Consider the following 18,965-nt stretch of genomic DNA (forward strand, 5'->3'; position numbering starts at 1 on the left):
TCTCCCCTCACCCCTTACCCTAACCCACTATCATCCCTCCTTCCCCACTCCTGCTTGCGCCCTATGCCCAGAACCCTTCGCTTCTTCCCTCCACATCCTTTCCCTCTGCCCGGCGGACCCTCCCCCGCGGGACCTAGAGAACCTCAAGACCTGGGAGGACTGGGAGACCCTGCTGCGCTCGGAGGAGCCGGCCGTGCAGACCATCGCCACCGGCCGTGCTGCCAGTGTTATGGACCTTAGGAACATAAACACTTGAGTGTAGTGGGGTCGTGCGGGGACCCTGGGGCGCGCCCCGAATTCCTGTTGAAATAGTTTTTCTCTCTCTCGTCTTTTGGGTCAGCAGCCGAGCACCATAACCACTAAGCCACCGCGGCGGCAGGAACTGTGCGTGTGCGTGCGTGCGTGCGCGCGCGTGTGTGTGTGTGTGTGCGTGCGTGCGTGTGTGTGTGAGTGTGTGTGTGTGAAGCCAATAGTCTACAAGAAGTCTATAGACTGTCTATAGACCATTTTTATAAGGGCGTCACGACTGACGTCACATCCAATGATGCAAACTGATACAAAATACGGCCCCTGCAATAGCCTATCCAGTTCGCCGCTAGCACGTGCACGAGTGCAACTGCCCTTTCCCCATCTCCCAATAACGCACCTGGAGCGAGCGCCCCGCGGCGTCGAAGGCGCGCAGGTGCTCGCGGAAGGTCGCGTCCGCGTCCAGCCAGCGACGGCGCTTGGTCTCCTGCTTCTCCTCGAGTCCGGCAAGCTCGTCCTCAGACGCACGCAGCATCGCTTCGAGCCTGGCACGCTGGACAAGACGTGCTCGGGAGACCTTCTCCCAGTCCTGCGAGAGACGGCGGTCGTATACTGAGCGTCAGAGCTATGCGAGCCGTAGGCTTGCTCGGCAACGGCGAGCGGAGACCCGCGCCGAGTAACGGCAGCCTCGCAGACGACGTAGGCCCTCGTCGGGGCGCGCGAGCGCCCAACTGCAGGCACAAATAAAGTTTACTCCAATCCAATCCAATTGCGCAACAGTAACGGAAAACGTGAGAGAGGCAAGTCTATTTCCACGGCAAACCTAAAAGATGAGAGAGAGATATATACAGAGTGTAGTTGAGTCTAATTGGAGTAGACTCCCCGCACCACTGATGTATCGTGGGTTGCTGGGTAGACAAAGAATAGGTTGGGGTAACCGAAAAGGAAATAAAAACTGGAGTAGACTCCCCGCACCACTGATGTACCGTGGGTTGTTGAGTAGACAGACTGAAAGCTTATCTGCGGAACGCCACTCAGGTTCCAGTGATGACTCACCGAGACCGGCTGGTCCTCAGGCCAGTCGGAGCCAAGCCAACAGCTGCACGCGGACTAAGGGAACAGAGTAAACCACGGAGAAAGGAAAACTCAGGAGAGGCCCTACGAGCTGCACGTCAAAAACTGTGCCGGAGGTGACGTGCTTCCGCAAGGACTACTGGGAGTCTTTTAGCCGACGGCACAGCCAATATTAACGCTTGGCACTGCGTTGTCGTCTGCTGAAATGCCTCCTGCGCATGTGCAAACGCGCTGAGACGGCGGCTAAGTAGAGGGCGGCGCAGGGGGGAGCCGGCTTCAAAAAAAATTCAGGGGGCACTTTGACTGTCTAAAGTGCGTAGAGGCGGAAGCGTTTTCCGCACCACTTTGCCTATGTGGCACTGGTGATGTCACCACTGGATGACGTCACACATAACTGATGACGAATGACAAATTTCTAATTAATTACTAATTACTGATTAATGACTAAGTACTCATTGACTGCTAATTAATAACGCTCAAGCTTCGCCTTTAGGAGTGGAATGCGACAGCGTGTTGTAGCTCTGCCAGGGAGTCCACGGAACGCCACCACCCGTTCGGAGTGATGCCTTGCCCTTTGAACGCAACGCTTTTTGAGGAAAGGAAATGGCGCAGTAATTCTGTCATCTCGGTGGACACCTTAACCGCACCGTACAGGGAGGGAGGAAGTGGGAGTTAATGAAGGAAGAGGGGCCGTAATGAAGAAACTGAAAATTGTATTTGAGGAAAGGATATTACGCAGTAACTGTCTCACATAACTCGGTGGACACCCGTCCAAACGCGGACACATCTGCCGACACGGCTGCTAACGACAGTATGAGGCATTGAAGGCTTTCGCCTTAAAGGGACACTGAGGAGAAATTGAAGTTGGCTTGTATCTACAGAATACCAGCTCCTGATTACAAAAACGCCACTCATACTGACAACAAAGCTCTTGTAACGTAGAAAAGAGCAAGAACCAAAATACAGGTATCGCCGCCACAGGCCAAACTCGCAAGTACAAGCGTCATGACGTCATATACCAAAACAGTGTTGCTAGGTTCTAGCAACGCTAGGACACGAGAAGCACAAATCACTGAGGCGCAGCCAATGCATGCGCAAATCTCCTTGACGTCGCCAGATGGCGCCACGTGCCGGGCAGCTACGCGCTCGCCTGAAGCATCGGGACCAATCAGCGCCTGCTCGCCGGCGTTAGGCGGGCTCCCGGTATTCCGCTAGCGGTATCAAGGTACACGGTATGCTAAAGGTGTCTATTTGCGAGAACTTCGTTGACGACTTCGAGAACGGGATCCATCGTAACGCTCGCAAAACGCCGGTGCAAACGTAAGCGAAGCGACTGTAGCGACGGCCGCAATAGCCGATAGATGCCTTCAACGTGCAGCCGGCGGTAGCTTTCTTTTCGGCTGCTGCTAGGCCGCACTGCTGGCCGGCAGAAATCACGGAGTCTGCGTTACGTCACGTCACGTCATGTTTCACGTCACTTAGTCCTCTGTCGTCATAGCCGAATCCCAAGTTTGAATCACAGCGGCGGGAAAAACCTTTTCAACTTCGAATCCAAATTTCTTAGAAATAAATGCATTTTTCGCTGCCGGCCAAGTGGCAACAAAGCCATGACATGCCGAACTATCGGATTTTGCTATAAAAAATATATTAATAGTGCTCTCCTCAGTGTCCCTTTAAAATGTGCCGTAACCGCCTCTCCTGAGCTCTTTCCTTCCGTCATGGAGCAAACGGGCAGACTGAAGATCTGCACGCCCGATACGCCATTGCTTTTGCTCTGTAACCCGGTTCAGCAGAAGTTGAACCGCACAATTTTTGTAGCGAAAGCTACATTGGCCACGAACTTGCGATTTCGCCGTGGCGGTGCTCCGAGGAGGCACAGGGACCGACCTTGCCGTTGCCTAGGAACCGCCGCAGCTGGCGGACGCCAGTGACCAGACGACGCCGCGCTCGCCGCGCCATCTGGCATGACGTCACACCTCGCCGCGGAGCCGTCGCCGCTGTTTGGCATGACGTCACACCGCTTGCCTCGTCGTTGCGCTCGCCTCCGCTCGCTTCGCCGGCTGTGTCGCATGCCTGCTTTCGCTACGTATATCCTGGCATAGCCGAGCTAAGACACTGGCAATTTTTATTTACAAGCTCTGAATCAAGCATAGTGCGTACATGTATTCCTGTTTTGGGCCAAGATGGATGCCTTCGTTCATTGCCAAGTTCGATGCCATGACCAGTTCTCTGCCTTTGTAATCGATTTTGTGTTGTATGTTCTGGTTTTGAATCTCCTCGCTAGCTACTTCTGTTCCAATGTATAGTACTTCTCGTTTTTATCATTATGTCTGACCCATAACACAGGCCGGCAGTATTTGCTTAAATAAATAAATTGCTGGCCCAACAAATGTCGGCTATTTCGACGAGTTACGTTCACTGGAGAGGTTGCGCTGCCTGCAAGCTTCTAGAAAGCCTATTTATTTTGGGACGACGTAGCCAAAATTTGTTGTGCCACAGCGCCGAGGATAACTGTGTTCTGAATTTCTAGCAACTAATACGGATATTGCTTACGGTGGGCTACACGCCTCTCAAGAGTTAAGGATCATTACAGCAATAGTTTATAAGTTAACTATTCAATATTAGTTAACCTCCTGCTAGTTAGCACATCTTAGCTGTATTCTGATGTACTACACCCCAGAAAATGCCACGCCGAAAAAAAGCGCTCTTCTAACGTGCTTCTAACTACAAATACCTATTCTGAAAAATTGTGTACAGTCTTAGGTGAAGCGCCCTGTATATCACTAGTAATGTTGGAAAGGTCCATGTAGGGGCGCTTGCGATAAGGCTCATTTCCGCCACCTCAGTGGGGGTTCAGTTTAAGTTAAGGACAACGCAGCGAGCTATGGAAAGAAAAATGATAGGTGTCACGTTAAGAGAAAGTTGGCAGAGTGGGTGTGGGAACAAACGCGGGTTAATGACATCCTAGTTGAAATCAGGAGGAAGAAATGGGCCTGGGCAGGGCATGTAATGCGAAGGCGAAATAACCGCTGTTCCTTAATGGTAACGGAGTGGATTCCAAGAGAAGGCAAGCGTAGCAGGGGGCGGCAGAAAGTTAGGTGGGCGGATGAATTCACGAAGTTTACGGGATACGGTGACACCCCCCCCCCCCCCCCAGGCGAGGGACAGGGCTAACTGGAGAGACATGGGAGAGGCCTTTGCCCTGCAGTGGACGTAGGTTGGTGATGATGATGAATGATGAGGCACGTTGCTCGGCTTGGGCATACCTTTCGCGGGCAGACGACGGGCGTCTCCATGACCAAGGACATGAGCTGGGCGTTGAGCCGGTATCGCATGCAGGCCGCGGATTCGTCCACAGACAGTCCGTGGACGCGCTGATCGTCCGACATGTCGGCGGACCTGGCCAGCACGACCGGTCCGGGACCAGCGCTGCGTGCACTCTGCTGACCTCCCAGCTGGTGCGCCAGATCCATTAAGCTGCGCGCGCTGACGAAAGACGGGATAGATGACCCTCGCAAATGCGCAACGCCAGCAAATGGTTGCGAGAGTCCACATCAGCAATATTTGATAGGCAAACTAGAACGCATTCAAAACTTAGCAGTGCGCTTTGTATACTCAAGCTTTTTCAGACATTCCAGCGTACCTAACCTACTTCACAAAGCAGATCTTCACAACTTGGCACAGCGTAGAACAGCTTCAAGACTAAAATTTCTGTTCTTACTTTATCATAGTGATTTGAACATATCAAGAGAAACATACCTCCAGGAACCATTTCGTCACTCTCCGAGAACTAACCATGAGAAAGCACTTCATCAACCCATAAGCCATATTAATGCTCATAAATATTCTTTGTTTCCAGCGGCTATATCTAGCTGGAACAAACTACCCTCGACAGCTGTGAACTGCAACTCAGTTGAATCATTCATAGAGCATGTCAATAGCATTGATTCATCAGTAATGCCACCGTGATAAAGCTATGATGCTGACTTTCACTTTGTATATTTGGTAACTATATTTGTTTCCGTACTGAACCCGCTATTTTCGTTTCCCTGAATTGGCATCATTACCACCACGATGCCGCTATGATGATGAATTCTTATTTTGTGTTATATCTGTACCTAACTTGTTCCCCTGTATTGTCTCATTTGTATCTTTGTATCCACTCCTGCATGGGCCCGAGAAGTGCCTGCAGTATTTGTAAATAAATAAATAAAAAAATTTCATTAAAGGTGCGCTGAAGAGGAATCTGAACTCGTCTTTTTGCCGAGGGAACTCGATTTACACGTTCCGAGCATTCTTAGAAACTGCGACTTATTGCCCTGTGCGGTTGATTTCCCTAATTAAATCGAATTAACGTCCGGCTCCCACCTTTATTTTTTGAATTCTTCCTGTACGGTGGGTGGAGTCGACCAACGCGTGCAGTGCCTTTCAGCCAGCTCCGTGGAGGCTTTGCTTTCGCTTTATTTTGTTCTTTAGGTCTCCGTGAATAAATAGTTTCATTCGCAGATAATATAGCCGCAAAATAAGCCCGCAGAAATAAAAATACGCGCGGACTATTTGCTTCTACGGATTACTACGTATTACTCCGCCGATGGCAGAGCGGCAAGCCGCCACGGGACTGGGTGAAAGGCACTCCACGCGTTGGTCGACTCCGCCCTCCGTACGGGGAGAATTAAAAAAAAAAAAGAAGGCGGGAACCGGACGTTACTTCGATTTAATTGAAGAAATCGGCCACACAGGGCAATGAATCGAAGTTTCTAAGAATGCTCGGAACGTGTAGATTGAGTTCCCGCGGCAAAAAGACGAGTTCAGATTCCTCTTCAGTGCACCTTTAAAAGAGTGCGTATCAAGCGTTCACTAAATTCTCCCCTACGTGTCCATGGTAGCCCAGTGGAGGGGATGAAGGGGAGGGCATCAAGGAAGAGGGAAGGGGCGACAGGACTGGGGAAGAAACATTAGGGAAAGGGTGACCCTATCACCCTAAACGATGAAGACACCCTATTCTAAACCTGGCTGTTGCTCTAGATTAGCACGGAAAGCGGGACAGTTGAGACGGGAGGGGTAAGAACATAGACGGATAATTAATTTTTAAAATAGCGAAGGGCTCCGGAAATTTCGACCACCTGGGGTTCTTTAACGTGCACTGACAACGCGCAGCACACGGGCCTCTAGAATTTCACCCCCATCGAAATTCAGCCGCTGCTGCCGGGATCGAACCCGCGTCTTTCGGAGGACCCTCGCAATGCGCAACGCCAGCAAATCGTTGCGAAGAAAACGAAACTATAGAGTAATTTCTTTAAAGGTTGCGTATCAAGTGCTCACTAAATTCTCCCTGACGTGTATACATAGTAGCCCAGTGGAGGGGATGAAGGGGAGGACATCAAGGAAGAGGGAAGGGGCGCCAGGACTGGGGAAGGTACATTAGGGAAAGGGTGACCCTATCTCCTAAACGATGGAGGCACCCTATTCTAAACCTGGCTGTAGCTCTAGATTAGCAGGAAGAGGGAAGGGGCGACAGGACTGGGGAAGCAACATTAGGGAAATGTTGACCATATCTCCCTAAACGATGGAGACGCCCTATTCTAAACCTGGCTGTTGCTCTAGATTAGCAGGAAGAGGGAAGGGGCGACAGGACTGGGGAAGAGACATTAGGGAAAGGGTGACCCTATCTCCCTAAACGATGGAGACACCCTATTCTAAACCTGGCTGTTGCTCTAGATTAGCACGGAAAGCGAGGAGACAGTTGAGACGGGAGGGGTTAGAAAATAGACGGATGGGAGTAAGCTGTCATCTGGCGCATTCCCTGTTATAAAAGATAAAAGAAAGTGCCCTAGAAAACAGCTTACAATCTTTTTACTCCCACATAAGCGCATTCGTATTTAGACTGAAGGGGCACGAGGATGCGTGCGAAACTTGTGTTTCATATATCCTTCCTTCTCGTATGTCGCAACGTTCTTGCGAGACAGCCGCGAGGGCTTCCACCCCGAACAGGACAAATAAGAATTTAAATTAAATTAAATTGAACAGCCTTAGAGGGACACTCGGGACAACTCCTTCCAAATGATATTTCGAGCAAAAATGGATCGTCTGGCTCTTTCTGCTTGTGTTGACGCTTGCCCGGCAGCAGAAGACGCATTCATCGCTGAGAAAATTCATTCATTCATTCATTAATTCATTCATTCATTCATTCATACATTCATTTCACTGCACATGCAAATGTTGGGCCAATAGCCGAAGTTAGTGTACGCCCACTTTAGTCATATTCGACAAAGAAAATAGGACTGAAGGACAGAGGAAAATCATCAGTATAAAAAATATTTTAAAAAGTACAAAAAAGCATGAAAAAAAGGCTGCCACCGTTTTGAAGGGAATGGCTGCGTAGCTTAGCCTCCGGGATCCGAGCCGAAAGTTGGTGTCGACATATGCATTTTAGTTGCGAAATCGGCCGGCGATGGCAACACGTGTGTTTCGTTTATATTTTTTGTCTTTTCTAGCCTATAAACGCTCCGCTTGTGGAGAGAGTGGTCGCTTTGTAGTTACAACGCTACACCCTAAATCGGTACGGGCCAACTTTTATTCGCCAGTCTCCCTTTAAGACTGCAGTGAAGCTGCGCCCATATTCCCGACAGCCACACATTGTCCCCAAAGGAAACATTCCGGTCTTAAACATTCTGTCGTTATTTATAGTCAGATACAACTTAAGTCTGCAGTGAAGCTCCGCCCACATTCAGCCTCCGCGCACAGAATTCCTCCACGACGGAAAAATAGTCCGTTGCTGAACCTTTTTTAAAGCGGAGTAATACAAAACGCCGTGGACCGCGGCCCAGTGTTAGCAACTGCTGTTTTTTAAAGTTGTATCCTACTATAGAACTTTAAGAAGCAACCACAAGATGAAATATATTGGCGCAAGAATTTTGACACCTATGACTCAGCCGGACAGAGTGAAACATTAGAATGCTGATTTTATTTGTTGCTGTAATTTGTTACCCGAGTAATACATCATCCCGCGGGCCAACTGCGGCTATTTTTTTTATTGCGAAAGCAATACTACGCTCATGAACGGCCTTTCGCGTAGCGGTGGCCGGTAGCCACGTTTCACCTTTACAATGAACTCTGACGTCATAACAGAGTGAGAGACGGGCTACCAAGTCGAGTCGTCGCGCAGCGGCGGCCGGTAGCCACGCGTGACATTTAGAATGACCTCTGACGCCATGCCATGCCTAGTGACGTCATAACGTGACGTCATACCAGGGTGAGAGATGGGCTACCAAGTCGAGTCGTCCCGCAGCGGCGGCCGGTAGCCACGCGTGACATTTAGAATGACCTCTGACGTCATGCGATGCCTAGTGACGTCATAGCGTGACGTTCAGAGATGGGCTACCAAGTCGAGTCGTCGCGCAGCGGCGGCCGGTAGCCACTCGTGACCTGTAGACGCGGCGCACTGCGTTCCTTCTGATGGAGGCGCTGCGCTTTTGCTTTCGCAACCTACCAGGCTTAACCAAAGCTAAGCCCCTGCCAATTTTTGTAGCCATCTGCTTCGTTTCAGGGTTGTCGCGTCAAACAAACTGGTAAACAATGCCCGTCGAGTTAAGAAGGGGCCAAGTGATACGTTACCAATCATAATCCCGGTCATCCCTGGCAGCAGGCGGCACCACGATGGGCCAGTAGCAGTGACGGCCCCGACTGTCGGTCAGCGGCGGCGCGGCCATGATTGGCTGGGAGCATCCGCCAAGGGGCGCCACGGACGTCGCTGCCACACCGCGCCATCTTCCGTTCGAGCCAGCAGGCGCTGCTTGGTGACGCCATGACACCTCCTTTGCGCGCGCACTGTTGCCGCGAGGCATCCTGAATGCGGCCATTGGTGCGGGACTGGAAAGCGTAAACTCGCCTTCGCAAAGAACAAAACATAAAAAGGATTGGTTTATTGGGGTTTAACGTCCAAAAGCGACTAAGGCTATGAGAGACGCCGTAGTGGAGGGCTCTGGAAATTTCGACCACCTGGGGTTCTTTAACGTGCACTGACATCGCACAGGAATTTGGTATCATCACACTGGAAAGCAGTATTTCCGGATGCTTTCAGACGCCGTAAATGGCTGAAAAGAAAGCATGGCACCGCTTTTGTGTAAAAAAAAACTACGGATGCATTTTTTCTGTATATAAATATTGCAGCAAACTTATTCAATCCTACGTAAACAAAAAATGAGGGACGATAATAAATGCGAATTAGGTGCGCTACCACTTCACCCGCCGCGGTGGCTCAGTGGTAAGGCGCCCGTCTTCAAAAGCCGGAATACTCGGTTTTGAACTTCGAACCCGACTGCGGCGGCCGCGTTTCGATGGAGGCGAAACGCAAGAGGCGCCCGTGTGCTGTGCGATGTCAGTGCACGTTAAAGATCCTCAGGTGGTCGAAATTATTCCGGAGACCTCCACTACGGCACCTCTTTCTTCTTTCACTCCTACCTTCCTCCCTTTCCTTACGGCGCGGTTCAGGTGTCCGCCGAGATATGTGAGACAGATACTGCGCCATTTCCTTTCCTCAAAAAACAATTTACCATTTATGCTAGTACTCGGTTTCGGTTCGAGGCTCGGTTTTCAAGGTCGAGCAGGCTTCGGAGAAAGATCGGCGAAATCGGATTACGCTCCGCCTTCAAGACTACGGCGCGATTATGACGTCACAAGGTCACGTGGACCACCCAGCCACAGAGCTCTTCAAGGTCGCATCGTTGAAATCGGCGAGTGGATGCTCAAGTGCTGGCACACTGAAACCCAACCTATGAAGCAAGTGTGCCAGCCAGGTCACGTGATCTGCCTCGGTCACGTGGTCACAACCTGCCCATACAGAGGGGCAACCGCATATATATTCCACGCCACTATTAGCTAGCGCAAAGCTGTTCTGCCCAGCTCTTTAGCCTGGGCGATCAGAAGCTGTTGGAGTCCTGGACTGAGGATCCCGCCCACTACGACCGGTCCCCTAAACACGTTTGCTTTTAATTATATAAAAATGTTTTCACAATTACCACTCCTCTATCGTATGTAGCGTAGCCTCTGAGATCGGTGCCAAAATTCGGTGTTAACGAAGGCTTTTTACTGGCGAAATAGGCTACTGACAGTGACACCTTTGTTTGGTTTTTGTCTTGACTCTTCGAGCTTATAAAATCCCCGTTTTCGGTAATAGTCGCTGTGGTCACAACGTGGTACTGTACCTGTTTAGGCCAACTACATGTACTACTCAGTCCCCGCAATATACGCAAGGACTAAACTCTTGAAAACACCGCGCTTTGCATGCCAGTGCACGTTAAATATCCCCTTGTGGTCGAAATTATTCAGGAGCTCTCCACTACGGCACCTCTTTCTACTTTCACTCCCTTCTCATCCCTTCCTTCAAGGCTGACAGCTGCTGTGTTCTTTCGACTACTCAAGAGCCAGTTAGAGCATTAAACGGCTGTGTTGTCGGCAGAAGTGTCCGCAAAATTTGGCGCCGGAAGTTGGTCCCCTGTGACGTCACTAAGTTTTGTGACGTCATCGGTCATATGACACCATGAGTCATTTAAGTCATGAGACATTACAATACAGATAAGAAAAGAAGAGGATATTAATGATAGTAAATGTGTAGTGAAATAGTGATAATGTTCTTAGCTACTGACAGTGACAGTGCTAGAAACACGAATGAAGAATTTGTTTCTTCCATCGTGGCTAGAAATATTGGTAGTGATCATAGTGATACTGATGATGACAGAGATAGTGATGGTGATAGCGATGCTGATGGTGGTGACAGTAATGACGATCATAGCGATAACGAGAAAGAGGTCGTCGGTTCGAGTCCCGCAAACGTTGTGGGTTCGAGTTCCGTTACGGTCGTGTGTTCGAGCCCCGCGATGGTCGTGGGTTCGAGTCCTATGAGGGTCGGGGGTTCGAATACCGCGAAAGTTGTTCGGACGTCCCGATAGCCATGAACGTCGATATAGTTTGAATGTCTCGGGAACGGATGTCACAATATCCATGGACGTCCACATAGTTCAGCCTACTCCCTATAACATAAAAACGGAGGCAGAGAGAGAGGAAAAGGAAAGGCTTTCACATTTCTGCTCTTAAGCAGAGTTGAAGTTATTAAAAAAAAAACTACGCATGCAAACGTTCCTGCTTTGTTAGCAGATGTTAAGCTGTAATCCCTGTTTACACATCGAATACACTGCAAAAACAAAGGCCAGCTTATCATTGCGGGAATGTTGGAGCAACGTTAGCATCGGATGTCAGTCAACAAAAAAAATTCAGGGGGCACTTAGACTGTCTAAAGTGCGTAGAGGCGAAAGTGTTTTCCGCACCACTTTGCCTGTGACACTGGTGACGTCACCACTGGATGACCTCACACATAATTGATGACGAAGTAATGACTAATTACTTATTAATCACTCAGCATTAATTGACTGCTAATTAATGGCACTTAAGCTTCGCCTTCACGAGTGGAACGCGAGTGTTGTAGCGCTGCCAGGGAGGCCACGGAACGCCACCATCCGTTCGGCGCGATGCCTTGCCCTTTGAACGCAACGCTTTTTGAGGAGAGGAAATGGCGCTTTTATACTCAGTCATCTCGGTGGACACCTTAACCAGCACCGTACAGGAAGGGAGGAAGTGGGAGTGAAAGAAGAAAGAGGGGCCGTAATGAAAAAACTGAAAATTGTATTTGAGGAAAGGAAATTATGCAGTAACTGTCTCACATATCTCGGTCAAAACGCGGACACATCTGTCGACACGGCTGCCGACACTGCTGTCGACACTGCTGCCGACACGGATTGCTAACGACAGCTTGAGGCATTAAAGGCTTTCGCCTTAAAATTTCGAGGGCGCACTTCGGTGATCTAAAGTGCGGTGAGGCGAAAGCCTTTCCCGCAACGCTCTCCAGCATCCTGCATATAGTGAAGTATAATCCTGCACAAGGCAAGGAGAACTGCATATCCGTTGGGCAGGAAGTCGGCGTAGCATGTGGATGGGTGCCGCCATCTGTTGTAAATGCTACAAATCACAAACGTGTAACGGACGGGTGGACAGAGTCGTGGCCGCGAGTATGAGCCACTAAAGGCTTTCGCCTTAATACTACTCGCAAGCTCACACAGACGACGCTTAAATTTAATCGGAAAAATCGTAAGCAAACTGTAGAGTAGTACAGTACTTGAAAGCTAGTCGCCCGATTTTTATCACTGCAGCACCCCTAGAGTCAATCGCATTTTCGTGGCGTCCGCAGGCCGAAAACGTTTTTGAACTCCCGGAGCGCATCGCAGTTTGAAACGGACGGCGCTGGTTCAGACACGCATAGGTACAGCGCGGTGGTGTACATGGGGAATTACAAGCACTTCTAGGGAGCCTCAAACAGACCACTAGCTACCATTCTTCGCCGTTTAAGCGAAGCGCGGGCTTTTCGAGCTCGCGAATGCATTTCGAGCGTGCCTAAGAAATTACGATGCTCGGAACGAGAGTTGTCATATGCCAAAGTGGCGGACTGCTTTGGCCCGAGCGGGATTGGGATTACGGGGATTTAACGTCCCATGAGGGACGCCGTAGTGAAGAGCTACGAAAATTTCGACCACCTGGGGTTCTTTAACGAGCATTGACACCGCACGGGCCTCTAGAATCTCGCCTCCATCGAAATTCGACTGCCGCGGCCGGATTCTGACGCTCACTTTACGCTAAACACACTTGAAATACACAAAATATTGCCGTATTTCTCTACCTAACTTCGATGAAGAACTGCTGTTACAAGAGAAATTGCATTAATGCTTAAAACGACCTGCATTCACGAAGAGTCCGCGAACCAGCGTCCCAACTGCAAAGCCGAACGCTTGAATGTAGCATTTAGAAACGTATACCATCGCATGTGTAACACGAACGATACATATGCTTGTAAATGCCGTAATGAAATCTCACCTGCAGATGCGAAGAGAGAGACCGTGGGAGGAAATCACGCCGCAGTTGAAAGCTTCAAGTCGCAGTATAAGAAAATCCCGTATAAGGCTGGTTCGATAAACACAATGTGTCGCAGCCCGCGCCGCTCTTGTGTGCGTGGGGCGCAGACGACTTGAAACCTCTGAATTCAGCGTCGCCTCGCTCTGAAACTATAACGGCGAACGCCGGCGTCTCGTCCTGGCGTCAATGAAATGTGGGGGATTATACCTGTTTTCTTCGTGGCCGTTCACAGGCGATCACGGTTGGTAACAAGACGCGTTAACAGCTTCAGAATGCGGCCATGAACAGTAGACGTTGCAATCTTGACAGCGTCTCCATAACACAAACGTCTAAACTCCGATTCAAAGCTTGACAGCGTCGATTGCGGCGCCACCTATGAGCTACATCATAAACTATGAGTGGCGCTCGAAGCGGTGGCCGCGTTTCGATGTAGGCGAAACGCAAAAGGCGTTCATGTGCTGTGCGATGTCAGTGCACGTTGAAGACCCCCAGGTGGTCGAAATTATTCCGTAGACCTCTACTTCGGCACCTCTTTTTTTTTTTTTCACTCCCCATCTTCCTCCCTTCCCTTACGGCGCGGCTCCGGTGTCCACCAATATGTGTGGCAATTACTGCGCCATTTCCTTTCCTCAAAAACCAAAAAAATTGGCCGTGGCATAGCTGTGGTTAAGCCTGGACATAAAGCGAAAAGGTTCAGTTACGCTTGGTTTGACGTCATGTCTGTCGCAGTTCGCGCACAATGCACTGGGAGCACCACGATAACGGCGGAGGCGTTCGGCCGCCCGCACACTGCCTGTGCGGAGGCGGAGGAGGAGACGCGCGTGTAGTGAATACGGTGCTATAAAACATTGTTCGGTTTTATTTTGTTTTTATTTTTAATTCTCGGTCTGCTCGCATTTCGACGTAACCGTTAATTTCAACCAGGAAAGCCTAAAGAAAACTTGAAACGTGGATGTTCATTCACGACCGTTGAATGATGTTTCGGTTTTGTTTTGTTTGGTTTGGTTTGGTTTATGGGGTTTAACGTCCCGAAGCAACTCAGGCTATGAGGGACGCCGTAGTGAAGGGCTCCGGGAAATTTCGACCACCTGGGGTTCTTTAACGTGCACTGACATCGCACAGCACACGGGCATCTAGAATTTCGCCTTCATCGAAATTCGGCCGCCGCGGCCGGGATCGAACCCGCGTTATTCGGGTCAGCTGCCGAGCGCCATAACCACTGAGCCACCGCGGCGGGGCGAATGATATTTCGCTCCTATGAGAGGCTGCGTCTGTGTGGCCATGAAAAACGTCAATTATGCGTGTTCTTTCCATCTATGTCTTGCGAAAGATACAACAAAAAAAAAAACGGCTTATTCATGATTTCGACTTTCGCAGGAAAGGTAGTATATTAGTATTATTTGTTTGTTTTTGGTATTGTGTGGGTGGATGATACCGGGTGTACCGGATGACCGCGTGCAGGTTTTCTGCCATAACTACGGCTAATAGCCCGAAAGTGACGCGAAGTTTTTGGGTGTACGTTTTTTTTTTTTTTTGTCTCGAAAGAGGCCTCAGGGCAAAGTGATCGTGAAAATTGACTCAAAACACCAATGCACAGCGTTGTTAAATAACTACAAGCGGTTTTTACCAACAGTTCTGGTTCCGGTCGGCGCCAGCGCCATAGGGCACACAGGAACAGTCGACCGGACAGCCCGGACTAACGTAATCCTGAAAACGTCAAGCACTGGTTGTTCCTGAGAACCACCACCACTGAACGTGATGTGGACGTCAGAGATGTAACTCCACTGCGAACGGATGCAATCACTTCGTGAAAGAGGTATATGTGTATCATAACTATAGTTCAGGATTACGTAAATCTAGTAAATGCTGAAGGCCTTAAGTTTGATAATGCCATTTATTTCGGAGTTGGTGCTACACGTCCTCATTTAATGCCATTATCGAAAGTGAGGATGACGATAACGCTTGCAAGGCAGTCAAAAGTTTCATTTGAATGTAAACAGTGCTAAAGAGCACAATATATCGGAAACGTTGTTCAAATGTAATGTAAAAATGATTTTCCAGAAAATACGGCTGTTCCTGCGTTACATGTCGAAAAAGTAGCCATAAACTCACATGTCGGCACACAAGTCGAGAGTACCTGTCAAAAAGGCTGGTTAAAAACGCACTCTTCGCATCGAAAATGCGGTATATATAGATGCTTCATCTGAAAAAGTTACGAATTAACAATTTGCTACTGGTTAGGAAGTTGTTACTCAAGCTTTTCTGTGTGTGGAATGGGAACGAGAGTACGCATTGCACAGGCCAATGAGTTGTGGTGAACTCAGTAGGTCGCGAATCGCAATTTATGCGTGTGGCACCGCACGAATGCCATTAAAACTTTAGGCAGTTAGCACTTAATGACATTAAATCTGGCCTTGTGGCACAGGTATTACTAGCCAACGTGTCCGTTTGTACGCGCGAACACGTCAGCCAAGGCTAGTTCAATAGCGTGGCCCCCCGCCGTTCGTAGGACACCTTCGTGCCCCTCTAGTGTGTGAGGAGTCCAAAAGGGACCAGATGTTGGCAACATTGGTACAAAGATTGTTGACGACCTAATTGGCGTAGAAATCGTACCAAACGATTCAGCGCGCTACGAAGCTCGAAATTTCAAACGTTCATTACAGCCAAACTAATTGACGTAGGGCATTCGAAGTGCTGTCAAACGTTTTGTCTTCCTGCGCTGTATACTTCGGCAACCAAGGTGTAGCATGTCGTAACTCGAAATCGGTTATAACGAACACACCAGATATAACGAAGGTGTAGTGTGGCGTAACTTGAAACGGGTTATAGCGAGCACACCAGATATAACGAAGGTGTAGTATGTCGTAACTCGAAATCGGTTACAACGAACACACCAAATATAGCGAAGGTGTAGTGTGGCGTAACTCGAAACCGGTTATAGCGAGCACACCAGATATAACGAAGGTGTAGTGGGGCGTAGCTCGAAATCGGTTATAACGAACACACCAGATATAACGAAGGTGTAGTGCGGCGTAACTCGAAATCGGTTATAACGACCACACCAGATATAACGAAGGTGTAGTGCGGCGTAACTCAAAATCGGTTATAACGAACACGCCGAATATAGCGAAGGTGTAGTGTGGCGTAACTCGAACTTGTTTATAACGAACACACCGAATATAGTGAAGGTGTAGTGTGGCGTAACTCGAACGTGTTTATAACGAACACACCAGATATAACGAAGGTGTAGTGTGGCGTAACTCGAAATCGATTATAACGAACACACCAGATATAACGAAGGTGTAGTGTGGCCTAACTCGAACCTGTTTACAACGAACACACCGAATATAAAGAAGATGTAGTATGTCGTAACTCGAAATCGGTTATAACGAGCTTAACATCAAACAAAAGCACAATGAAGAATCAGAAGCGTTCCAGTGCGCTCAGCAGGATGGGACAAAGGTATTCGCCTCGCTACACGTAAGGTGACAAGTTCACCCCTGAATTTTCTGATATACAGGGTCGGTCAGAAGTTCCCAGGCCACAAAGTCTCCTTTTTGAAGCTGTATAGTGGGGCAGTTACGGCACCGCTGAAGCTTAAAATATCTCTAGAGGGTAGAAGAAATATCGCTCTAACCTCTAAGAACCTTGGTAGCTTTATCGGCACCTTAAGTGTCAGGATGTACAAATGAAAAGCAGACTCTGCGGCTTGGGAACTTTTGACCAATCCTGTGCATTATCATGTACAGGAAGGATGCCATTGTAAGCATTCGAGTCAAATTTAAAAGCTCTTTGTAGACTCTATAATTTGCAAACTGTTAAAAAAAATGGCTGAGGCTTAGCTAAGGTTAAGCCTAGTCAGATGCGAAGCATATTGATGGCTATGCTTGGTAATACATGGCTTTCCTTGGTTGACGTTCATCCCGCTCTTCATCGGTCTCTGTGGCACGCTGAAGCTTTCGCTTCTCGTTCAAATCAGCCCTGCTTCTAGGCGGCATCCCAACACCTGGCCGCCTCGTAGGTGCCCGGAGAGCGAGGCAAGCTCAGCTTTATACCGCTGCTGTAGCGTCACGCGTGGTCAGCTGCAGCGCCTCTGATGTGGAGCCTCCACCGCCGCGGCCGACCGCGCGAGCCGGCAGCCCATCTCTCCTCTGCTGTGACGTCATGTTGTCACGTGGTGTCACGTGGTCACGCTAAAGGTCAATGGTAGCTCCACCGCCGCGCTCGACGGGCTGTAGTGTAGCTCTAGTAATATGCTTCGCATAAAACTGCTCGCAACCGGTTATGGCGACATCTCATCGCGTTTTCTTAAGGAGCATTCACAATGGCGAGTCGCGTAGGTCGAGCGACATAATCGAGGCCATTCGTCACGGAGGGGGAGCCGGGCCGAGGAAGTAGCGATAGCGCTTGCTGCCGCCCACGCCAATTCGAGAATAATCATCACGGACTCCCGAAAAGCATGTGAACATTACTTGGCAGGGGAGATCTCCCCCTTAGCTGCTTGTATTCTACGACGGACTGCCACTGATCCAACACCCAAACGAATCATTTGGGCTCCTGGCCACCAGGGCTTACGAGGTAATGAGGCCGCTGACGCGGCTGCCCGAGCGCTTACTCACCGGGCTCCTCATCCCAGCTCTTCTGGCTCGGAGACTAACCAGCCGCTGCTGCGATTCAGGGAAATATTAACACATTATAGCGACAACCACCGCCTTTTCCCGGCCCCTGCAAAAGGGCTGAGTAAGACGGAGGAGCGAACTTTAAGGCGCCTGCAGACAGGTACTCTACTCTGTCCTGCAATAATAAAACATTACGATCCTAACACGGATGGGCGATGCCCACACTGTGGGGAGACCTGTGATATCTTCCACATGGTGTGGGCATGTACTCAAAATCCCCACCTCCCCCCTTCCCCTTCCAGAGAGGCATGGGAGACTGCCCTCCTCAACTGCTCCTCGCTTGAGTCCCAAAGGGCTCTGGTGAAACGGGCGAGAGACGGGGCATTGTCATGCGGTGTCCCGGACTAGGGACGCCGACCATGTAGCGGGGCCACTCTGTGGCTCCCAAACTCTTTTTCACAAAATAAAAGTTTTCACCACCACCACCACCCCGAACAAGTCGCCAGCGACGATTTTGGGGCATTCGCTTGCTGACCGTTTTTTTTTGCGGCGCGATTTTTCTTTTTTTTTGCGACACGACATCATGTCGACCCGTCGCGGTGGCTCAGCGGTTCGGGCTCCCGCTACTGAGCCGGAGGACCCGGGCTCGAACTCGACCGCGGCGGCCGCGTTTCGACGGAGGCGTGTGCTGTGCGATGACAGTGCACGTTCCCCAGGTGTTCGAAATTACCTATTCCGGAGCCCTCCACTACGCCACCTCTTTCTCCTTTCACGCCCATCGACCTCCCTTCCCTTACAGCGCTGTTCGGGTGTCCACCGAGATATGTGGCGCGCCATTTCTTTTCCTCAAAACCAATTTTCAGTTTTTCCGTCGTGGCACAGAACTCGCCAATCCGCTGCGTCGCGAGGAAGACATAACGTCACGGGACGATAATATCCGAGTTCTTTTTCCACCGGGAAATTCAAGCCACGGCGCAAGCATGGATGGCCGAGTATTTTCGAGAGAGAGAGAGAGAGAAAACTTTATTAAAGAAGGAATTCGGGGCACGCCCCAGGGTCCCCGCACGA

The 18,965-nt window shown here is 49.8% G+C and overlaps 1 protein-coding gene and 1 long non-coding RNA gene across 5 annotated transcripts in view; one reads left to right on the forward strand and one right to left on the reverse strand.

Moving 5' to 3' along the window:
* LOC149347524 (uncharacterized) overlaps positions 1–13,652 on the reverse strand; it is a 19,973-nt gene extending 6,321 nt beyond the window's left edge. For 2 of the 4 annotated variants that reach the window (XM_089585598.1, XM_089585601.1), the window contains exons 1-4: positions 13,240–13,652; positions 8,935–9,208; positions 4,587–4,806; positions 647–835 (exon numbers count right to left, since the gene is read on the reverse strand). In XM_089585598.1, the coding sequence (XP_089441724.1) occupies positions 647–835; positions 4,587–4,806; positions 8,935–9,179 (654 nt within the window). In that variant the 5' untranslated portion in view covers positions 9,180–9,208; positions 13,240–13,652. The remainder of the gene's footprint in view (positions 1–646; positions 836–4,586; positions 4,807–8,934; positions 9,209–13,239) is intronic. The other 2 variants (XM_089585599.1, XM_089585600.1) reach the window with 2 other exon arrangements.
* LOC149347522 (uncharacterized) overlaps positions 1–18,965 on the forward strand; it is a 54,996-nt gene that overhangs the window by 17,063 nt on the left and 18,968 nt on the right. The window lies entirely within an intron of this gene.

Source organism: Amblyomma mixtum, chromosome 4 (assembly GCF_055824585.1).
Source record: "Amblyomma mixtum isolate Tamu chromosome 4, ASM5582458v1, whole genome shotgun sequence".
In the NCBI taxonomy this organism is placed as follows: domain Eukaryota; kingdom Metazoa; phylum Arthropoda; class Arachnida; order Ixodida; family Ixodidae; genus Amblyomma; species Amblyomma mixtum.